This window comes from Labrus mixtus, chromosome 7 (assembly GCF_963584025.1).
Source record: "Labrus mixtus chromosome 7, fLabMix1.1, whole genome shotgun sequence".
Taxonomy (NCBI): domain Eukaryota; kingdom Metazoa; phylum Chordata; class Actinopteri; order Labriformes; family Labridae; genus Labrus; species Labrus mixtus.
Window position 1 is genome coordinate 5,505,917 of NC_083618.1, and position 23,129 is coordinate 5,529,045.

Genomic DNA, 23,129 nt, shown 5'->3' on the forward strand with positions numbered 1-23,129 from the left:
GAAATATAAACATGCACACAATTGCCTGCTCCATGTTGTATGCTAATGTCGTGTTTGTGTCATCATTCGAGGCTGACAGGTGGAAATGGTAATATTTATGAATATAAAATGTTCTATAAAAAAGGACAGGGGTCATATTCTACATTGAGTTTTGTATTCAAATGATCCCATATGTGCATAATAATGTTAAAACTCTGTGAATTGGGAAATTCTGTCAAGGTGGTCGATTGTCTTCAGTGACTGAGCGGGGAAGTCTACACAGTGTTTGGCTGGGAAAAAGCTGGAGGTAACTTAACAATGGTAAACCAAATATTTGTCTTTTTCCCACTTCAATGGGCATATTTTTAGTTTTAATAACATTCTGTCAACAAAACAATCAAAAATAGAAATTGATTGTGCAAAAAAAACCAGAACTAGTCTACATTTCTGATTGCTTATCATTTTGTAGATTGGTGACACTGCACAATATTTAGCAGGTTCTAGCTATATAAGGCTGTATGCTATTCAACATCTGTCAATATTTGTATGACAGTTTTTTTATATAACACGGAGTAGCTGCCACTTCGACCTTAATGATGTCATTAAGCAGACCTTTCTTCTCTTATAAATCAGAAGGTGAACTGTAGTATTTTCTCTATGATCATGTTTTTTTGGATGCTCTTGGTCTTTAATTGGGATTTTGTCTCAAATTGTATTGTTTCTCTTGGTTGTACAGCACTTTGGTCAACATTGAGTTGTTGTGCTTTAGAAATACACTTGACTTGACTTAATCCCCATGAAGTGAAACAAAGTCGGGTCCTACAATAAACAACATGATTTTTCTGGCTTTCTATTTGGTTTCCTGTGCTTGTTTCTAACCTGCCTGGCACTATCCAAACAGAACCTTAAACAGGATCAATCCGACTATAAAAAGCAGATAGTAACTCTGGTTCAATCAAAACGCTCCATATGCCCACATTTCTGTAAGCTCAGTGCCATTTCTTCTACCACAGTCATATCCATCTCTCTGTGGCTATCAAAGCCTGTCGCTACGTTTACACAAGCAAGGCTAATCTCCCTTCTGTTTTATTGACAGCCCATTATGCCCCTGCCTATGATGAGGCTGTATCACTTTGTTGGCTTGTGTACACTAGCAGGATGAAGAAATGCTACTCATTAGCAGAAGCCAGTGAGGGGGAGTGGAGCAGTTTGATCAGTGTGTGTGTGTGTGTGTGTTTGTGTGGAGAGAGTGGGTGTGTGTCAAGAAGCGAGACAAAGCGAGAGTGTGACAACATGCAGAAAGATACGGAGCTACAAATTGAGACAGAATCACACATGTAGATCAAAAGACGGACGAGAACACATGGTGGCTTGCCTGCCATTTATCTGACCAATTTTCCTTGACAGTTTTGAGCACTTAACCCAACAGAGGAGATAAACGACATGTGTGCTCCCCAAAAACACACAAAAACCTTTTAGTTTGAACTAATAGGCCCCAAAGCACAGCTATGGACAGTCTTGACAGAGAAAATAGTCCAATTACTTGTATCACACAGTGCATTTAGAGCTCTGGAGGTCTGTGAGTCTGAGGGGGATTGAAGGGAAAATACAGAAATTCAATCATTTCAGTTTTAGCCTCCATTCACAGTTTCTTTGTTTCCATTTAGGGCTCGGGTGCGACAGTGACTTTCAATCAGAAACCACGACAGAAGTTGGGTTTTGGTTCATGTTGAATGGCAGTAATAAGATGGCGATGCACTCTTTTCTTGTTGAGTTGACATTGAACAAATAGCAATGAATATGTAAGCTAATAGTAGAAAATGTCACTGACTTCAGCTCATACAGACAGATAGCCTTGTGGGTGGCTGTAATGCAAGCCGGCACCGCTGATGGAACCTTTCAAGCTTTGATATGGGAGGAATATAAAATCTTAAAATAAACTAGACATGCTGTCAACCCACAAACATGGCAGAAAAGCAGAGGAGTGAATAAGAACCTGGGATTAGAAATAGAACGAGACGCAAATTCAGCCTTTGACCTGGAACTTAACCTTAGTTTCTTTGCTATAATTACCCTTCTTAGGTCATCCTACCCTCCTTTTTATCTTTCCTTCTCAAACAGCAATAATATTCCGTCTGCCAATACCTCTCAGCATAAACACCTCACTCTCTCTTTCCACTTCTTCTGGGGCTCCTTTCCCCCTTCCATAATTATCCCTCTATCTCGCCTTCTGTGCAATCACTTTTTCTTCCAACCTTTATTTACATGAATAAATAATTTGTGTGTGTCAATAAAAGAGCTCTCTGTGGGCTAGAACAGCCTGTAAGGCAGAAACTTCATGAGAACAACATCATAAGAAAGGTTTGTTGTTGTTTTTTCCACATTACTTAAACATATGGGCACTAGATCAGAATCTGCCACATAACTCACTCTTCTCCTCATCTTCCTCGTCTCCATCTGCTCCCATCAATTACAACACAAATGACACATTCAGTGGGACAACATATGGGAAGATCAGCCTCCACTCACCTCTCTGCACCAGCATGGTGACCTCGCTGCCTTTGGGACACTTGCTAAGCAGGTCGACCACCTGGTTGTGAGACATGCTCTGCACGTTTCTCTTGTTCACCTCCATGATGATGTCGCCCTCCTTGAGGCCACGGCAGCGTGGGTAATCCACAATCTGCTTCACCCGCTGCCCTCCGCCTCCGGGACTGTCGGCGATGGTGAACCCGAAGCCCTTGTCTCCTTTCTCCATGTGTACAGTGATGAGTTCTGGTTGTGTTGCGATAGATGAAGCCAGGGTGACCGAGTCGCTGGGGTAGCCGTGCTGGGAAGAGGTATCAGACGCCCCCTCCGCTGAGGGGCTGTGGGGTCGAGGGAGGCCGTTGAGGGGTGCCCCGCCGTTAATCGTGCCGTTGTTGTTGTTCTGACTCCCGTGGCTGGAAGGCGAGTCGTAGCTGTTGGGGTGCTCCTGGCCATTTACAATGATGGGGTCTTTGTTTTCCAGAATGGCCACTGAGGTAACCAGGCTGGTGTTGGGGTCATCTGGGTCAAAAGGCAGTGGGTAGCCACGGCAAAGCTCTAAATTGACCATGGAGCCAATTGGGATGGACTGGAAGATCTTCACGACTTGGGCATGGGTGTAGCCTAGCACACATGTGTCATTGACGCTCACGATCACGTCACCTTAGCAAGAAAGAAGAGGGAGAAGTTCATTTGATTTTTTTGAAAAATAATTCACAAGTTTCAGCTATTTTATGCGATAAAAAGTTTAAGCTTTATATATGCAAAGATATTCTTTGATAGTGTTGTTTTGCATTGGAAGAACTCATTCATTAGATAAAGCTTTTCAGTTTGATAAAAGATTATGCTTCCTTATTTTTTACACAGTGCTTTCATACAAGGACCATTCAGAAAATATAACTGTAACAACACATAAAAAAAAACTGTACTCCTTTTTCTTTTAACTTTTTATCATGTTTAGTTCACTAACCAGTCTCCATTTTGCCATCAAGGGCAGCAGGTCCATCCAGGACCAGGCTCTTGATCTGCAGGAACTCGTCCGGCTCGTCCCCTCCCACCACGGTGAAACCGAACCCCCGACGACTCTTTTTCAGCTTGGTGTTGATGAAAGTCCCGTTCAGCTCGGATCGGTTTCGAGTAAAGAAAGGCTTCCCTCCTGATCACACAAACACATGTGATTAAAACGGGATCAATCTGATTTACTGCTGTAACAGCAAAACCTGCATTAGAGCTTACATGTCACTCTAGGTGCTAATACAGTTCTCAACCTCAGCCCTTAAGACTCGGTGCATCTCCTGAAATCCATGAACACACAACCTTTACTCTTAGCGAACAATGCAACCATGTCAATGGATGTTGGCCAGGGCTTTCAGATGGCCCGGTCAGAGTGTTCTGTTCAAGAATCAGGTGAAGCGAGAGGTTGCTGGCTGTAGTGTATCAAGACCTGTTGTATAATGTCAAATAATTCAGACTCTACAGCTCAACAATTGCTGCCGTAAAAGAGTAACTTGAATTCAGAAAATCTGGAAACTGTATTTGACTGCATAATCTCTCTCTCTTTTTTCCAGCCAGTTAGCTGTAAAAAATAAAAAGATGTAAACGATACCCATAAAGGGTTCTAGAGTGATACCGTATTTGTGCTGACTGAAGCTTTATTGATTACTGGTACTTATAAGTGCATGAAATCAAAGGCTTTGTTCGGAAACAGCATCTAAAACAGATTGCCAGGGAAGTAAAACATCAAAAGAAGTATAAAGAACATTCATTTTTCATTCATGTGTAAAGATTATACAATTCTAGACTCTCGAGCGCCTCTCATATGAAGCCTCGTCTTCACCTTAAATGGTGGTTTTGTAATACAGATAAGGCAGTGAGGCAATACATTATGATAATCACAGAAACACATTTTGTAATGCTCTTAAAGCAGGAGAACTGATAAAACACTGCAATTATCACCCAATTACTCAGTCATCCTTATTCTTCTCGCTTCCTCTACCTCATTATCTTGTCTTTGAGATTAAAGAGAAAAGACATCAGATGCAATAGATCTAAATCAAAAACACTGAGTAAGGTATTCATCCACTGTCTTCCCTTTTAAGGAGGGGAGCGACGGGGGGGCGCTGAGCTATACCTGTCAAATGAAAGATATATAAGAGCCATATACTACAGAAAATAACTTCACACAAGTGAAGATGGAGATGTTGGTGAAGGTGAAGGCAAGAATGAAAGTGAGAAGGAGATGGAGAGGGCGCATGTTAAGAAGAGGGGATCTCAGAGGGATGTTTGATTAGTGACCTGCAGCACCACAGCAGGTTATGCTAGTGCTGCAGCGTATTCGATGAAAAATGTATTACCCTCGGTGTCCTTGTGTTTGTGAGGTTTTTCAGTGTGTGTGTGTGTGTGTGTGTCTGTGTGTGTGGTTTGCTTTTGAATAGCCTTCTACAGCACAGGAGAGAAAGTGCGACAAAAGTGTGACGATAAGACAGCGAGGCAGAGATGTAAGAACAGACCAGGAAGCAGGAGAAACATGAAAGTAGGGAGATAGATAAAGAGATTTAAAATGACGCCTTGCTCTGAAGGAATGTCAAGGCCTAGGAAAGTGCAGAATAGTGAAATCTCAGAGGATGGGGGGGAGGTAAAGAAATAGAGCTCAAAGACAGAATGATGGACAGAACCTACAATTGAACCAAAGCAGAGAGCAGCAGGAGACGAGTCAGAAGTCAGCGAGATGGCTAATGTGGGCCATAAAACACAGAGAGCGAGGATGAGGGAGAGGGAAAAGACGGCAGACAAAGCGGCGAGGGAGAGTAAGAGGGAGAGACGGGGTGAGGCAGTTAATTCTCTGCTATGGCTGTGCTAATTAGACAAGCTGCTGGTGGGAGGCTGGTATAAAAGGAGCTGGCAACCAGGAGAAGAAAACACACAGTAATGGCTAGACGATGTGTGTATTGCTAAATGATGGGTGAAATCAAGCCATTATTTTATCTTCAAAACAAAGATGACAGGAGTTGAGAAACAACAGCAGGGTGCATATATATATAAAGTATGTTTGGTTTGTTTGTAAGAAAACATGAGCAATGTCTTGCCAATATCAGCAGGTTTTTTTTGTACTTTTTAAGAAAATACGGTGGTAACTTGTATTTAGAGCATCATAGCATTATTTCTTAACTGGTTCTCCATCATGAAAACTCAAACAGGGCCTGAGGCAATGGCTCAGGAAAACAAACTACAAGAGCCAAAATTCATTTCAACTTATAATGAGTCGCTCTGGGTAACGCAACCCAGAAAGCGAAGAGTAATGAGGAACTTTCCTTTTATGAAGTTTCAGGTTTTGATTCTTCAGGAAGGGGAACTTACGTTTTTGTCCCATTGCGTTGGGCACTGGAGGTCCTGTCGGAGGGTCCCTGTAGGTCTCTTGGTGGTTTGCAGCATAACTGGCCAGTGGGGCCCCTGCCAACGCTGAGTCCTCAATCCATTCTGCAACAGCAAGAGGCACATGTTCTCTAGACGGCGTCTAAACGGGTGCACAGCTGCCCTACTTGTGCAAGAAACCGTGCCTGCGGGCTCCGGGGCACTTTGGCATACTGTGCTATGTTTCTGGGAAAAGGTATTTGACTTTCCATGAAGCGGGACGAACGAAGGGGGCAGATCTGAAAATGATCCTATTTCTATTTGACGTCTATTTATTTAAAAACTCACCTCCAAAATGTAAGGGTTCATGTACTCTAACTATCAAGATAAGACCTGAAACATACATTTCAGATTCCAATCTTCTTAAGGGTGCAACTTCAGGGATAATATTTGAACCCAGGTAAAACAGGTCACTGAAACTTTCCACAGATCTTCCAATTGAATAATAATAGAGTCCTGCGAAAATAGAGCTGCCCATGACTTCAAAATAGATTCCATCTTCGATTGATCACCTTGTTACAGCATCAAGGCACCAATTAGACTACCAAAAACACCTCATTAATATTATAAACAGTGACACAGAATCAATGCGGAAGTGGGAAAAATGGTTAAAAACACCGCTTGAAGGTATTGAGTTGATTTTAAGCGATTGAGCCTTCAGACGAGGGGAAAGTCAGCAGGTAATCGAATGGCAGAGAATGATTTCTGCTGAATGAGCAGAAGGTGGAGCGTGATAGCAGAGTCCCCATGTGGGTCGGCCTGCATTTACAATTAATCTCCCCGCGGGGCGTCCTGAGAATGTATAAAGTTAAAGACAGGAAGCAGGAGCGACCTAAGGTGACCAACTGGTTGGGTTTTGGCAGAAGTTTGAGCTAAAACATTACTCTCGTTACTGGCAGCACTTAGTGCTTTGTTATGTGACAACAATTAGGAGAAAGAGACTCTTTAGGAAGTTCAATGAATTTCAGATGATGAAAAACTTACCTGTTTCCGCTTGGGATAAAAGGGTTTCAAGTTATTACAACAAATACGTATCCAGAGGCAACACAGAAAACTGAAATTAACTTCAAAAAGGCTGCACGGTACAGCCGTAAATAATAGTTATGCCTTTATGGAAGGGCACTTAGCAAATCATAAGGCAGCAGCGGGCGACACCAAGGACTGAAGCAATAAGATATAGGCAGTAAGACACACTCTCACTCACATACAGAGGCATTTGCAGGCAGCTCAGTCACACACACATGGATAGAAAGAAAGGAAATGACGCCCTTGGCGGGGGCTTGTGAACGAACCTCGGATGTAGCGCTCACCTTCAGGTGGCTGCTGACTCTGGGGCTGAGGCTGCTGAGGCTGCTGCTGCTCCAGCTGCCTGCGCCTCTTAGTCTCCAACACTGGATTCTCATACTGGGTCTTTCTGTTGATATGACTTTGGGACGGTGAGAGGGGAGATGAGGTGTAGATGAAGGTTGCAGAATAAAAATGGAGGGGCAAAGGGATGCATGATAGGAAGGAATAGGGAGTAGGAATAGAAACCAGGATGTAGGACAATAAGTAAATATCAACGGGGAAGCGGAGCATAGCAGGGAGGGAAAACAGGAGAGGAGAGGAGAGGAGAAGGTAACAGAAAAGAGAGATAGGGCCAAGAGGAGGGAGGAGAGACATGGCAACAAGAGTTGATTAATATACAGTTTCCACATTATACATTCATACTTACACAAGAGTCCTGGTGCATGACACATTCAAACCTCAACATCACATTCAAAAAAATAGCATTTTCATGATGGCTTAATTCACAAACAATAAACATTTTCCTGACAACCTACCATTACAGAGAAATTACAGCTGAAAGCACCCCATTATGTAGCAAATGAATGTAATGGTGAATAGTAGTGTACAAATATTGCAGAGACAAAGAGGAAGAAAATAGAAATGCCACAGCCCTGCGCCCCAGGTGCTGCTTTGAACAACATCAAAAACCAATGAAACATATTCTGAGGCTGAGGGGCTTCACACAAGATGAGATGCACACATATGCTCACATAGACACACACACACACACTCAAAGTGGCTTCACGTTTCCCCAAATGATAATGACACAAACAAAATGACCTACATTTTCTGGCACACAAAAGACCAAAATAGCTGAAAGGAAATCATGTGATGTCTTACAGCTGAACTGTGCAAACATTACAGATGATCCAATTTACAGAAAGGTCAAGGGTTTCTTTGGTTAGAACGAACATGTGTGAAAGCAGTCATATTTATGTTCAAAGAAGAAGAATGCAAAGGGGTCATTTCTTCTTCTTTCTGCATGTGTGAAACATTTTGTATGAGCATAGTGTGCACCCTTGTGTGGCCGCCACACATGCTGTATGTCACTTACTCAACGTAGTAGACCCCATACACTGGATCGTCTATTTTCTCCCATCCCGGTGGAAGTTCTAAAAAAAAAAAAAGACAGAGAATGAGCCAAAGAAAACAAGGCAAAACTCAAGCTGTGAAGTTACTAGAGACCATGTATTGAGCCATCAGAGGTAAGGCAAGGAGAGACCTTTCTCCTCTCCATTGTGTCTGCCTGTCAGTCAGTCTCAGAGGCATAAGTGACTCAACAGCTTCACAAGCTGCCTGTTTGCCCCCACTGTTCCCTTACACTGCTGACATTTCCACACATTAGATTAGAACAGAGCGAGACCCCCTCGAGCAAAGATGGATGGATGAATGGTGAGATGAAAGAAGGCAGGAGAGAGGGGTGGTGAAAGGGTCAGAGAGGTAGGACAGAAAGCGTGCGCGGGGGGGGGGGGACTAAATGTGAAAGACAGGTAAAGGTGAGATGAGGGGAGGGAGGGAGGGAGATATAATCCAGACTAAAAACTAAATAAAGCACACACTAAAAAATATATAAGAAAGGTTTGAGGTTGATAATGTAGAAGACAAAATGAGAAAATGATTGATTGTTGTTTTTGAAGGATGACATGTTACTTGTTTTCTTTTCCCAAAAGAAATGACAGTAGTCCAAAGAAGAGAACAAAGGCACATTTCCAATCAAGTCTATGGCCTTCTTAGTGAAAAACCTGCCCCTTTCTTAACAAACTGTACTGTGGCTGTTGTATCCCTGGTTATGGTTGCCTTCTTTTTTCATGACTACAGCCTCTGTTTGTGTATGTGACCTGACTTGACCTGTGCCAGCTCCTGCTTTTCCTCTTGAACTGAACCCTTGACTTGCCTGAAAACGTACTTCAACCGATGGGGTCATAATGTCAGTGGCTAACAGTGATGTTTGCATACTTCAGAAGACACTTGCACAGACTTTCACAGAAAGAAAAAGTCAAATTCATCGTAATTTGAATAAAACTGGGTCCACTTCAGCAGCCTGTGCCAGGCTGATGGTGCAATTTATTCTGTTTCCACTGCATTTGCCAGAGAGAATGATGTCATTATCTCCAGCAGAGCTGTCTGATTCAGCTCTATATTTTGATTAGAGAAGCATTGATTATTGGCTGGCCTCCACGTTAAAAATGTCAGAAGATTATAATTGGCTACAAACACAGATTGTCCAATAGTCCTCTCCTGCAATGTATCAGTTTTACATATTATTACCCTCAGCCAATTAAGCCTCACCCTGTGTGCAAGTAGATGGTAATTACAATCATCCAGCTTGGAGAGCCTCCCTCTGCTTTCTAATGAGGAGGTCCGTTTGTTACGAGTGGAGTCAGCAGAAGAGGCAAAAATAGAGCCAGATGGGAATGTTTAAATTGTCCGTACTTGACTCACAACTATAGAATGCAGTTTGTCTGACTGGGAAGCTAAGGACAAATCTGCAAACCAAGTCATCAATTTGATCCATGTAAACAACTCTAGAGTTATTATTTCATGTTTCTACATGCCTATTGCAGCTAATACAAAGAAATAAATATGCAGCAAAAAGAGAATGTAAGGTAACAGTGGTAGTGTTGCAGCACAAGGTGAATCTCAGAGAAGGCATGGTAAATTATCATTCAGATGTTTTGAACTGGAACATTAAATGGAATGCAGTCCTGCCTCGCCTCGCGCAAAATTTTAATCACCCACTTGATTTCACACAGCACTAGTTCCGCTCCAGGAGGAGCACCTGTTTGTGTGTGTGAGTGAGCATGTTTGTGTGTGACAGCAAAAAGGTCGTTTTTTTTCTTTTCAAAATCTTGACAATATGGTATATATTCCAGAGGGAGGAAAACACATATGAGAAAGACAAAGAGAAATCTGTCGCTAATTAAGCAGCGTTTTCTCTCTCACCCTGTATCCCTTCTCCCACGTAAGACCTTCCAGAACATATTGTGAATTCAAGCAGGTGTCAAGCCTGATGAATTACATTTTCAGTTTACATCTCATATTCTTGATGCAATGCTGTGATTGATTTCTCTTGAGTAAGCATATACTACAGAGAGGAACTATACGTGTGTGTGTGTTGTGTTAGAATTAGTGCATGTATGTGCCTGCGCTCATAAAACGCTTGAGTCTGCTTCTCCTTAGAGAACTGAGTTAATTGCATTCTGTTGCCCACTTGTATTGGATTGTGCTGATCGATAACTATTGAACATGTTCATCCAGTGGAGGGCTGTCTGACAGGCAGGGGGGACTCGTCTGATCTGATGGTCATGACATGACAGCTGTTGAGGATGCTTAACGATGGGAGCTGCTAACAAGGTGGAAGACTTGCAGTTTGCTTTCACAGAGCATTGTCAACTTTTCCCATGTGATCTTATGTCTCTGTCCTCTTTTTAACCATTTTGTAGATAACAGCTGTCGGATACTTCAACTGGAAAAACACCATACGAGGCTAAAAGTAGAGTAATATTACCATAATACCAATGACATCATTATTTTCGCTACAGGTCACGGTCTCCAGACACCATTTATCCTGCTAAAGCGACCAGGCTGCTGTGTCTGATAGGATAGTTAGAGCGCTGATAGGATTCAAGAAAAAAAAAGGCCTATTGTATTGTGGCTCAGACAGACACCCATTAGGGAAACCATCATTAGAACAATCTTCATCGGAGCACTTGCCTCCTGTGTGTGAGATGACGGTCTGCCGACGTGGGAGTTTTTTTGTAGAGTGTCTGTGTCTGCTAGTATGTGGGTACTGTTCACAGCTGTGTTCAAGGCACATACAGTGTGTGCTTGTTGAAAATCAAAGCTCCGTACTATGGCTCATAAAGGTGAAGGTCAATTTTCTGTCAGCGTTGCATCTTGTCATAGCTAGATGGTTAGAGTCTTTGTCATAGTTATCTCTCAACAAACTGACAGACGAGTCTGTATGAGCAATCAGCGGTGAGTTATTATGTAGATGTGCACTATTAACTGTTGTGACTATTATCTTCATGTATGCAGTTTACACTGTTTAAAATCTGCTGACACTTTTTGAAGGGCAGAAATGAATCAGATGTTTGCAATCTACAAATGAACAGCGGTGGTGGGATGAGAAGAAGGGTTATATGTTTGTGTATGTGGTGCAAAAGATAAATTGAGATCTTACCTGGGTCATTGTCCAGCTCCTCTGTATGTACCCCTTCTACTCAGCAGATGGACAGCACAGATGCACAGGAAAGTGGTTTAAGAGAAGAAAAAAAACAAGGGAAAAGGTGCACATCTGTGAGTCACTCCACTGCATCTGGCCAATGGCCTTTCCCCCCTGAGTGATTGGATCCTCGCTTAAATCTGTCAGGTCAGGTAACATCTCACTTTCCGGGGATTAACGCATCTCACCGAAGGTTAACAAAACAACAACAACTGCAAGAATCACTCAATATATTTGGAAATATGGTTATTTCTGTCCTTCAGCATCAGAATCTGTTGCTGCATATCTGTGTTAAAGATCTATGAGCAGGCAGTAATGACACCTCAGTGTAAGTGCTCTAATTATTATTGGAATTAGATTATGCAAAAGAGTTAATTTGTGAAGGTGTAGAGCACACTGGTCTCATCAGTAAGAGCTAAATAAAGGGGCACAGCAAACTAGTGGACCCACATCACTGCTCACTGTTTTCTGTGACTCAACAATGACACCTAAAGGCTCCTGGGGGAACTACTACTCCAGTTTAAACCTCTCACTTTTAAATTGGGAATAAATAATTGGAAAAACAATGTTTTTTTTCTTAACTTCGATTTCAGTCAAATCTAGAAAAACCTTGATGGAGGTACAGCTAGAGCCTAAACACAAGGCTAGTTACCTTGATATATGGAGAGATGGTAACATTACTTTACCCATAAACAGGTTTTCAAGGAATTCCTGGCAAAACACCAAATAACCCGCATTACAGCATAGATATAAATGATCTATAAGGCTTAGACATACCGTCATCTTCACATTCTTCCAGAGGTTTCTGAGGCTTGTCCAGGCACCGAGGGTCAATCCAGGAAGTTGTTTTTGTGTTGTGGCTACACAGGAAATACACACAAATTAAATGATAAAATATGAAGAATTTAAAAAAGTTACATCCACACATCCAGCATGAAGTAGGATCTTTTTTTTTTTAAATCTGGATTTGAGACTGACTGGATTTAAGAATTAGAAATTGTTAAATGAAGATTTGTCTGTATTTTATGAAGTGAGTTGAGTGACTTTTCAGTTAAATAACTGTTTGAATTCTTTGTTTAAGGATATGTTGGAGTCAGACGTTCTTGTGATCCATTGATGGGAAACATAAAAGTCAATACGACTCAAATTCACTTCTGTCATCTTTATCCACAAAACAAGAGCCCAAACTAAAAACACAGAACACTGTATCAATTGTAAGAGGAAAAGCTCTTCTACTATTGATTTGAAACACAGACAGGGGCCTTTGGATGGTAAAGCTACTACAGAAAAGGACTATTCTTAAAGATTGTTCATAAATTAACAACAGAAATTCTGAAGGTTATGTTATTTGTTACATACTCTGCAAATGATGGTTTAGTTTTAATCAAGGCCTTTCATCTGCTCTTGGATGTTGTCACTCAACTGCAAGCTCTTAATACCTGGGCCATGCTCCCAGATGCTTTATGGCTGTTTCTATTGAACCCACAGCAGATCGAATTCAGGTTTTTCTTTTTATTAAAGCAGAAACATGAATCTATAAACAGAATGGGTTATACCAGGTTTGCCTGAGACAATGTGCTTGTTTTCTATAATTGATGTTTCACAACAGACATTCTGATCTGCACTATATTTATTAAATTGAGAAGTTTAACATTACACCTTATGCACATATACACCACATACTCATACATGTAATATAGCTTGCTTCTTGGACTTGAATCTTAAGTTAACATACTTCAATTCTGAAACATCACCTACAGACATGATGCATTAAGAGTGTATATATGTCTTGATCGGCTTACTCTATAAAGTAGACCTCTCCGTTCTCGGTGTAGGCCATCTCCCAGTTGTCAGGCAGAGGTCCCAGTGGGTCCTCGGGGGGAGGATGGCTCAGATGAGGGTGTGTCTGCTGTGTGCTCTCCGTGGTGGCCGTTGGTGAGGGGGTTATCCCAGTGTAGGGAGGTTCACTGTAGTGGGGGGCGAAGGGGCGCACCGAGTAATGAATCTCGTCTAATTCACTTGAGTCTCCTGGAGGATTCAAGCAAATGAGACGCGGTGTAAAGAACATGTTGGTGATAGTGAACACTTGAAATAACAAACACATGATCAATCACTATTGACAACTAAAAAAAGGCTTTTGCAGAGACTATTTCTTCTCTTTTATTAAACACCTCCCAGACTGTGACACTTATTTGTAAGAGCATGACATGACTGTTGCCAGGTTGCAAATATGACAAATTGTTTTGGATCAAGTGCACATTTCTATGTTTATAGAAAACTGCAAAAAAAAATATCTAATTTTCTGTATTTGAATAACTAAAATATTCTCCACATGACTAACAGGGATGATTTTGCCAATGCTGTCAAAACTTCCACGATGTGAGAACTTTAAGGCTTTTAAAAAAACCTCTGGGTGCCATTAGCAGCCCTTTACATCAGTCCAGGAACTTTTCAAAGCTTTCACATTCAAGCTTTTGGTTCAATCACAGTTACACGACAGCATGTATTTCAGCTTTTTTCTCAACTACTTTTAACAGCCGAAAAAAAACATTTCCTCCATCTTGGACTGCTAAGTGGGCAGTTCACACCTAGAGCCATGAAATCTGAAGTGCCATCACCTAGCTTCCTGTTTTTCTCCTTTTCACACTCACGCTCAACTAGCACCCTCAGAGCTCACACAATCACAGACGGCAAATAAACAACTTTTGGTCTCACTTCTAAAAAAAACACATGGCAGAAACAGCTTACAGGCTGAGTCAACCTCCTAACAATGCCTCCTGACCCACTGACATACTGGAATAGATCTGCAGTAAGTAAGTATTCAGAATCATCGCTGAGAGGGATATTAGAACCCAAGCGCTCATGTCGGCATTAAACATCCAAACATTTGAAAGTAATTAAGAAAATGCTTCATTCGTAAACCCAAATGACCTCCAGAGTAGAAATGAAATCATCGAGAATAATTGAAAAAGATGAAGGTTGCCCACATGTCCACAGCCTGCTTCTTACAGCCAGATGGCACTATTTTACATTTTGCCTGCATGGATACAGGCAGATGTAGTCATACCCAGAGACCACTTACTCACCAATCAAAGACGCTCTTGTATATGCAGCCCCTCACCATACAAAAGTGCTCCCTCTGCCTCTCTCTCTCTCTCTCTCTCCTTTGAGCTCTTTCTCTTACTTCTTCATTTTCTGAGCTTATCCTCCTCCCAAAAAACCTATAATCCTCCCTTCCTTCTCTTACTCTCTGTCCAATCCAGACCGTGTGAAGCCCCACCCTCTTTCTTCTTGATGTTCTGCTACCTTGCCTCCACTTTCATCCCCTCCCACTTTATCCACCTCAACTTCAACATTCTCGTTTTGTCTTCCAAACAGAGCTGCAGAAAGCAGGATCACAGTCTGGTGTTATACACTAAACTAAACAGAGCACAGCATGTTGTCGGGCTGCTGTTACAGTCGGCACTGCAAGCAGCTGCCTGTGTGCTCAACACATTCTACTCTGTCTGCTCCAGCGGAAGAAGCATGTGAGGCGTCATGTCAGTGTTGTAAAACTGAAGTTAACGTACTATTATAGCTTGTGTTGTATAGAACAATAAGTCAACAATAACTGTAGATTTGGTAGAGTTTTGAGAAGACATCCAAACCTGTCTGAAATCATAGTAGTAGACAGTCTTTGTCAGTGCTAAATGTGGTGAATCATTTTGGCTGTCATCTGTGCAAAGATGCCAAAATTATTACATTTGGAGAATAGTACCAGCTTTGGAGTCCAATTCCAAAGCTGAGTGAAGTATTTCAAAGCCAAATAAATAGATATTGTGTCGTAATCCATTGGAGACAGACTCCTGTTTGGTCCTGGTTACAGAACGTGTTTGAGAGAAGTCTTGACTGACCGCCAATTATTGGATGTCACTTCCCTTCTCTCATAGTGAAAGTGTTGAACAGAAAAAAACACATCTTGGTTGAACTCAACAAAGATAATTAAGACTTTTCAGACTTTTCAGTGCCCATACAAATTACATCAGACAGACAGGATTACTTTGTAAAGCTATTAAGCACTGCACCTGCATAGAGATGGAGGACTTAAGCCATGATAGATAACTAAGAAATGTAAAACAGAGCAGCAGTGGTCCAAATATCGGTTTAATCCTTATCAAAGGTCAGGCCCTAAAGACCTTGGATCCTAAATGACCCATACCTAATGGTCTCTGTGGTCTGGTAAATGTCCAGTGTTTAACTTTACAGTGCTAACTTTCTCTCATCGATTTGTTATCACCAAAGCATGAACAATTCAGTGACATCATCAGCGTTATTTTCTTCTACTCTTTCCTACCCCCTTCCCCCCCTCAACCCTCCAGTACGTCCCCTGTACGTACCTGTAAAGCTACTGTTCATGTCAGGGAGATCCTCGTCGTCCTCCTGCTGCGGCTCTCCAGGCACTATTCCAGCATTGTGCATGTCATTGTAGGACTTGGAGCGACGGGGCGTAGATGGCTGCGAGCCTGGCAGGCTACTGCTGAGCCCGTCTGGCAGTGGGGCATCACCGCCGCTACCACTATTGCTAATCACTTTCCCGCCGGGGGGCTGCACCGGTGGCTTGGGGGTCCCATAATAGTTACCTAGGCAACGGAGAAGAAGACAGGGAGGGGGGGATTAAAAAAGAAGATAGGAACAAGAAGAGGAATTTAGAAGAAGGGTTAGAGAGGAGGGGTCAAAGGGTTTTGTGCATATTGCTTTGTGCTTGTGTGTGTGTGTGAGTTGGAGGGGGTTAAGTTTTAGCCTTTGTATGCAAATGAAGAGCCCAGCACTCTGTGAGAACATTCCTAGAGTGAAAACTAAAACTATTTATGATGAATGTATTTAATCATATTATTTTATTCATGATAAGCAAAAACAAAGTTCCAAACCAAGACAGCTTTGCTTTAACTTACAAAGTAGTGAATATATTACTCAAATAGTATTTCACAAAACCAAAATCCCATAACTTCCCTGTGTTTACATACAGAGATAAATCCATTGTTATGGAACACTGAACAGGCTAAGTGGACACCGCAGGCACTTAATTAGACAATATCTGAGTGAATGGAGGCGATACATGGCAGTGTTGTTGTTTACAGTCCTTCAGTATTGTTTTTTGTAAGCAGCAGAGCAAAAGTGTGTGCTGTGTAATTACTGACACGTGCCACAATAACTGAACTTTTTGCTTTTGTGGACTAGAGTTGCAGATGGTTATAAAACACATTTAGTCATGGCAGCTTTAGGTGCATACAGTGCAGAAGAAATAAAAAAAACAATACAGTTGATTAATCAGAAGGCTGTGATATCAGTGTGGTTGCAAAACCCTAAACGATCGTGTAATGTCCCAAAAACCTGGACCTGACCTGAAACATGTGCCTGCGTTTGTGTGTCAAAGTTACGAGCTTAACGACACAGACATGTCAAACAAACAGTTACTGACAACTTCCCAGTCCCTCGTTTAATCAAAATTCATCAAATCTATTTTTCATACCATTTTCGTTTTGCTTAAATGAAAGACAAATCCTCTCATGATATTGGCAGCTACCTTTTCCAACTTCCAAATTTTTTTTTTTTTTTTTTTTTAAAACTTTACTCATGCTCTACCTTTGCTTCTGTTTTCCAATATGTCCGGAAGCTACTTTCAACATCCCCAGGAATACAAAAACACATGTTGCTGAGGGCTATCTGACCTAAATTTATAGTGGACAGAGCGATGCCAACAGTGGAGCAAAAAAAGTCAAGAGACTTAGAATTTTGTTATCCCAAAACTTCTCCTAAAAACACATGAATTCTTCTGCATTGCTCAACAAGTTAATGTGTAAATACAGCTTTTCTGCCCTTAGCGTTGCATTTCTTTCAATTTGGTTGTTGACGGTCAATGCAAACAGAATCTAGAGCGAGGCATGTACTCTTTCACCTTCAGGGACGGACTGAAAAACTTGACTGTTGTCGATGGCAGGCTTGTTTTGAGCACTGGCTGAAAGCAAAGAGGGGGTATGGTTCCCTCCTGCTGGGCCAGCAGGTGCACCTGTCAAAAAGAATGCTGAGTGGCCTGGTCTGGGACACAGCACTTCTACTTTTTTATAATATACACTGGATGGTCAAGTTTAAGTGCTGGTACAGTGGGCATTATTGTTTATAAAAAAGTTTATATAAGCTTGCATTTCTACTTGCTACCTGTCAAAGCATCCAGTGCATTTGTGTTAATAAAGCATAACCATATCTATATGCAAATAGCTTACTGCCATTATTGCTGAAGTTCTAGATACCCTGAACTTAAAATACGAGCTATTATAGTACCAAAGTCAATTTATGCAATATCAGCAAAACGCGAAAATGATGTCACACCCTCTATGTTGGTCCAAGTATTCATAATTTTTTATGAAAGAGAAAAATAAAGAGAAAATTGACCCTGTGATGCACGAGTAAAGTGGGCCAAGTGATTCAAGGTAAACTTCCACCAAAAAGCAGACTAAGCAGGTGCAAACATCTGGTTCACCTATAATGATTCCTACTTCTCCTCAGGTATGAGTAGTTCGCCAACCCACAAAACAGAAAACACATCAATTGAAGTAACATACTATACACCAGGCAAAATGTGTGATATCTTGATTTACCTTCGTATGTTCCAATCTCTAATAAGGTCCCACTTTTCTCCAACTCCAGGAAGTCCTCCACCGAGAGGAAGTTGTAGTCTACCCCAGTAACTTCTCCTTCTCTTGGGGCACGGGTTGTACCTAGAAGTCAGAACAGAGACAGAGGGGGAGTTAGAGAAAAACATGAATAAGAGGGAATATAACTACATTTGTATTCACAAGAGTCTTCTCAGCTTCTTTGATTTACCAAGCTTAGTTGTAACTACCAACTACTGATATTGCAACAATTTACTCGCTTCACTTCCCCCCAAAAAATTCCCGGGTTTAAGATCATTAAAACAAGGAATGTGGAGAGAAAAATAAAATAATGTAAAAGCTGATTATCCAAAGGCAGAAGATCCATTAATGCTATGATCTGCATTCACACTAAGGTAGAGTGTGAGGTATCATAGTAGCACTTTGGTGGGATCTGGCCATATGTGAGGGGGGGAAATATCTGTGTGTGAATGTGTGTGTGGCGGCTTGGCATGAAGCTTGTGAGATTCTAGCACCTCTCTTTAATGACTGTGGGCAGTTGGCCAGTGTGGTGTAAATGGTAAACAGCTTCACGGCAGAGACAAAGTATTTTCTTTCTTTTACACATTCTGCCTACTTTGCCTCCTTCTATGGTTCTATCTTTACCGAGCTTTACGAGCACATTTCTACTTATATCTGACTGCTGTCTAGCTCTTCTTTTAGATATCTCACAAGTCTCTTTTGCATTGTATCCAACTACAATAGGAGATGATTCTATCAGAGGATTAAAACTGTATAAATTAAAGTATCTAGACAGTCCCAGCTCATAGCAAATCACCTTTCTGATCTCAATCATTCTTACAGACATCTGCTTGTCGACAACAGAGGGCTTTCCCTCCTTTGCTATATACCTTGTAGCTCTTCCATCTCTTGATCTATCTGTCTTATCTCCCAATCAATCTGTCTCCAGTGGGTTGGTAAGCAATAAGCCGGTAAAAATAGATATGTGGGGATGGGGGAGAGACTCCCACTGCAGCCATGTTCATGACACCGGTGATAAATCACAGATGTGCCGGTCCTAACTCAAGCAAGCATGTAGCACTCTCATGCAAGCATACAGAACATGTAAAAAGACATGGTTGTTGCAATTTCTGAAGTACCGATGTCTCACATGAATTATTCTTGACAAGCATCATCCAGCTTTCCAATCAGGGTATTCCCGTAAGTATTTTTTATTATAGGATCAAGTAAAGGGTCAGAAATAGACATAACATCTTCCCTCACTAGTATTCATACTTAACAGTCTACAGATATACACTCCACTGTCTGTGATGAGACACTCATGGGACGAGAGGAAGTTGAATTCAGTCAAAGAAATCGCCTCAGAAATCTTTCAGAAAGTCAGTGCACTCAATCCAGGGCACAGAGCATTTTACAGAACCTGGACCTTGGAGGGTTCTCAGCTGATCCTGAGCATTCATCTGACTGTCAGTTTACTCCCAGCACAAAAGTGTCCATTGATTCGACTCCATTTAGACACTGTTTCTCTTAGAAAACCAAATAGGAAGTGGAATTGTGATGGTGTTTTAAAGTGGATGGAAAAGAAGTGCCTTGGCTTAGACTCAGGGGTAAGACGGTGTCAATGCTATAGGCCTGATTAATTCAATACACAAAAGCCCCATTGACCAAGCTGTGAAATAGAGTGAGAAGGGTTGGGACAGAGAGTCGAGCATTGAGACTCTAGACTCCTAGAGTACTTAGACTTGAAAAAAATGTAATGACAACTATCCTGGATTATGACTTTTGAAATGCAGCAGAAGAAGGAGAAGACGTGAGACTAGCGAAGTTGAGCGTTAGCATAATCTGGCACATTAAATAAAGCCTTGGGAATTTGCTACAAGGGTGTTCGTCTAGCACTGCCTGGCTCGGGACTTAACGGCTTCAACGTTGCAACAAGCTGAGAGAGGTTGGTGGGCGTTGAGGGAAAAAAATCATCGTTAACATTTCAAGTAGATGATCAAGGAAAACAAGTGTTGAGATTTTGGCAGTCATACTGTAGCTCAGGGAGCACAGAGCCACTACTAGAGCATCAAAACACATGAAAAGAAGCAAATGTACTGTAACCTGAAACTTAAAAACAGAGAAGAAATGATCCAGGGCTGTATGTTCCTTTAAAACAAAACAACAAACAAGGAAAAGAAAAAAAAATGAAAGTAATTTATGTGTCTTCATGCCACTGGGTCTCTGCTGTTGCTAGGGACAACCAAGGATGGAGAGGATAAAAAGAGAGAGAAAGAGATGTGGGGAAGCTAAGTGGGGAAGTTTGTTTTCTAGTGATGATACAATCCTCTACATAGTCTCCTTTTGCTTCACAACTCCCTTTCAAGTTCCATGACAGTAATATGAATGCTATTTTGGCTTATCTTAACACTAAACTTGAGCTGCATCTGAAATTGGAAGGAACTGGACATACACCACAAACTTGTTTCCGTTGGAAAAGAGTCATACTTAAACAGTAATGCTACAATATTTGTCAATTATCATCCATGGGGGTGAAGACAAAGAGTTACATGAAGGTAAAGCTGGATGACGCTTAGCAGTAGGCTTGGGCGATAATACGATAAATATCACAATATCATTTTTCTCCATATAAATGTGACAAATGTTAAAAAAAGAAGTTTGATATATTAAACCTGTAATTACACAAAACAAACACTGGAAAAGTGGGGGAGGGTTGCTAATGCCACCAGACATCAAAAAGAAGAAGAAGAAAAGACAAACAGCCAATCATGTCGCAGTGAAATGGGTGGATGCTCAAATTTGGAGTTTGGATATATTTTGGATATTTACAGTCTGACAAAAAGCAGAGGAATGTGATCTGTGTACTGAGCCAGAGACAAGCGCAGCTAAAACTGACAACACCACAAACCTTTTCCACCCTGTGAAACAATATCAACCGTTAGAAAACAGCGAAGAAAATAAATGAAAAAACGTCCCAAACGAGTGTTAGTGGACCCTCAGCAAGCAGCGGGCCAGTAAGTTTTACTCCCCAGCAGCAAACTGTCTTATCAGTGTTTTTCCGGCACCGTGCACTATGCTCATGATGGTGAAATGTTCATCATGTTCTGACAATAAATAATCATTGAAACACAATAAACCATCTGGTTTCTCAACTTTCACTCGATACAAAAAAAAAACGACTTTATTCTTAAAGAAAAAATGATTTGACATTTATCGTGATAATTATTGATATCGACTGATATTACATTTTATAATGTGATAATATTTTAAGTCATATCGCCCAGGTATGGCTGGTTACATTTCTGCACATTAAAGCTAACTGCTTCATATTAAAAAGTGTTTCAAGTTCAATAGAGCTCTACTTAATCATCGGTGCTGCCCTTCCATCTCTACTTTATGCTTTTCCATGTCCCTTCACACAGATTAGGGCACAGTGATGAGCCACCTCTTCCCCCTGGCAATCTAGCAGAGGCTTGACTCAGATACCAACAGTCACAGAGGAGTCATATGGCCTGTGTGTGTGACGGCAAAACATTATTCGGCTTGTAATTAACGCTACAAAAAGGATTTGGAAGGAAACAGCTCCTGTTATAATCAATAGCCCGTGTCAGCCAGGGCATACACATGTATAAATGCACACTAGCATGCACACACACAAAAAGCCTACACACATTATTGACAATGGGGATGAGGTGCTTGACCACCAAATGGCATGGTCTGGTGCTAAACTGGAGCTGTGGGTGGAGGGTAATCACTTAATGGAGCTTTATGCAACTGGCTCCTCTAACACACACACACACACACACACACACACACACACACACACACACACACACACACACACACACACACACACACACACACACACACATTTTCATTACCATAACAGCCACAATGGGAGGAGTGTCCTGTCTATGCTTAGAGCCACCTATGGTGACCAGATTAGACCCCCACGGTGAGAAGATAAACTCAGAGTTCATCACCTCTGAACTGTTACTCAACATTGAATAAGCAGGTTGTAGTTGCTAAAAACATCACAGCCTTTTCACAAAAATTATCAATGGGTTCCACCATTTTACTGCTTCTATTCTCATGGCAATTGTTTCTGCATAATGTGGGAATGTTAGCATCCTCATAGAGTTTTTGGTCGGAGACAATTGCAATTGGAAACAACTAAATCAGGAAACAGAAACTGAAAGGAAACTGAAACTGACTTATCGAGTTTGACATTCAGATATTCAGCCATTAATCAGCAAGAATAGACCCTATAGTCAATTAAAAAATAGCTTTGAAGAGGCGCTAATGACCTTGCGGTTATGTCTTGAGCCCCATGTGCAGAGGCTATAGTCCTCATCGCAGGGGTTTGGATCCAACCACGGCCCTTTGCTGCATGTCGCCCCCCGCTCCCTCCTCCCAACATTTCCTGTCTCTCTTCAGCTGTTCTGTCTAATAAAGGCGACAAAAAATTGAACAAATGTTGCTCTGAATAAGACCCAGTGACAAAGTGAGTCAGGGGACCTCCGACCAAACACAGCACTGTCAAAAAAACAAAAACAAAGGACTCCAGTGCTTGTGTTGTGTTGCTTTGGGGAAGATCCTGACTGATAGTAGATCTTTGAGGTTAATGCAGATACTGATTACAAAGAGGGATAAGCTAAATGATTACTGACATGGTGGCTGATATATAACTTCTGGATGGAATGAAAAAAAGACATATCATCAGGGCTTTCCATAAACATATGGATTATTTTGCCAGCCAGGTATTTGAGTTTAAAGGCACATTATAGAACTAGCAAAGCCTACTTTATACGGCTTTTAGGGCAGGTCTTTAAACTTAGGTCTTCTTCATTTTCTCCTTTGTCAAGGAAAACTGCATCAATGCAACAAGATTGCTTAGAGAATCAAGGCATATACTGCATAATATCCAAGAGGTAACGACACAGAAAGAAGACTTCAGGATGTTGTCCAATGACTTGAACTGAGTTTATGATGATGACGTATAGGAAAAA

General features: G+C 41.4%; 1 protein-coding gene across 6 annotated transcripts in view; it reads right to left on the reverse strand.

Annotated features, from left to right (window-relative positions):
* The window catches only part of magi1b (membrane associated guanylate kinase, WW and PDZ domain containing 1b), a 132,213-nt gene that overhangs the window by 29,739 nt on the left and 79,345 nt on the right, over positions 1-23,129 (reverse strand). For 5 of the 6 annotated variants that reach the window (XM_061042321.1, XM_061042318.1, XM_061042320.1 and 2 more), the window contains exons 3-12: positions 18,106-18,225; positions 15,847-16,089; positions 13,273-13,498; positions 12,248-12,330; positions 11,429-11,464; positions 8,300-8,357; positions 7,209-7,342; positions 5,863-5,982; positions 3,476-3,661; positions 2,509-3,168 (exon numbers count right to left, since the gene is read on the reverse strand). In XM_061042321.1, coding sequence (XP_060898304.1) covers positions 2,509-3,168; positions 3,476-3,661; positions 5,863-5,982; positions 7,209-7,342; positions 8,300-8,357; positions 11,429-11,464; positions 12,248-12,330; positions 13,273-13,498; positions 15,847-16,089; positions 18,106-18,225 — 1,866 coding nt within the window. The remainder of the gene's footprint in view (positions 1-2,508; positions 3,169-3,475; positions 3,662-5,862; positions 5,983-7,208; positions 7,343-8,299; positions 8,358-11,428; positions 11,465-12,247; positions 12,331-13,272; positions 13,499-15,846; positions 16,090-18,105; positions 18,226-23,129) is intronic. The other variant, XM_061042319.1, reaches the window with a different exon arrangement.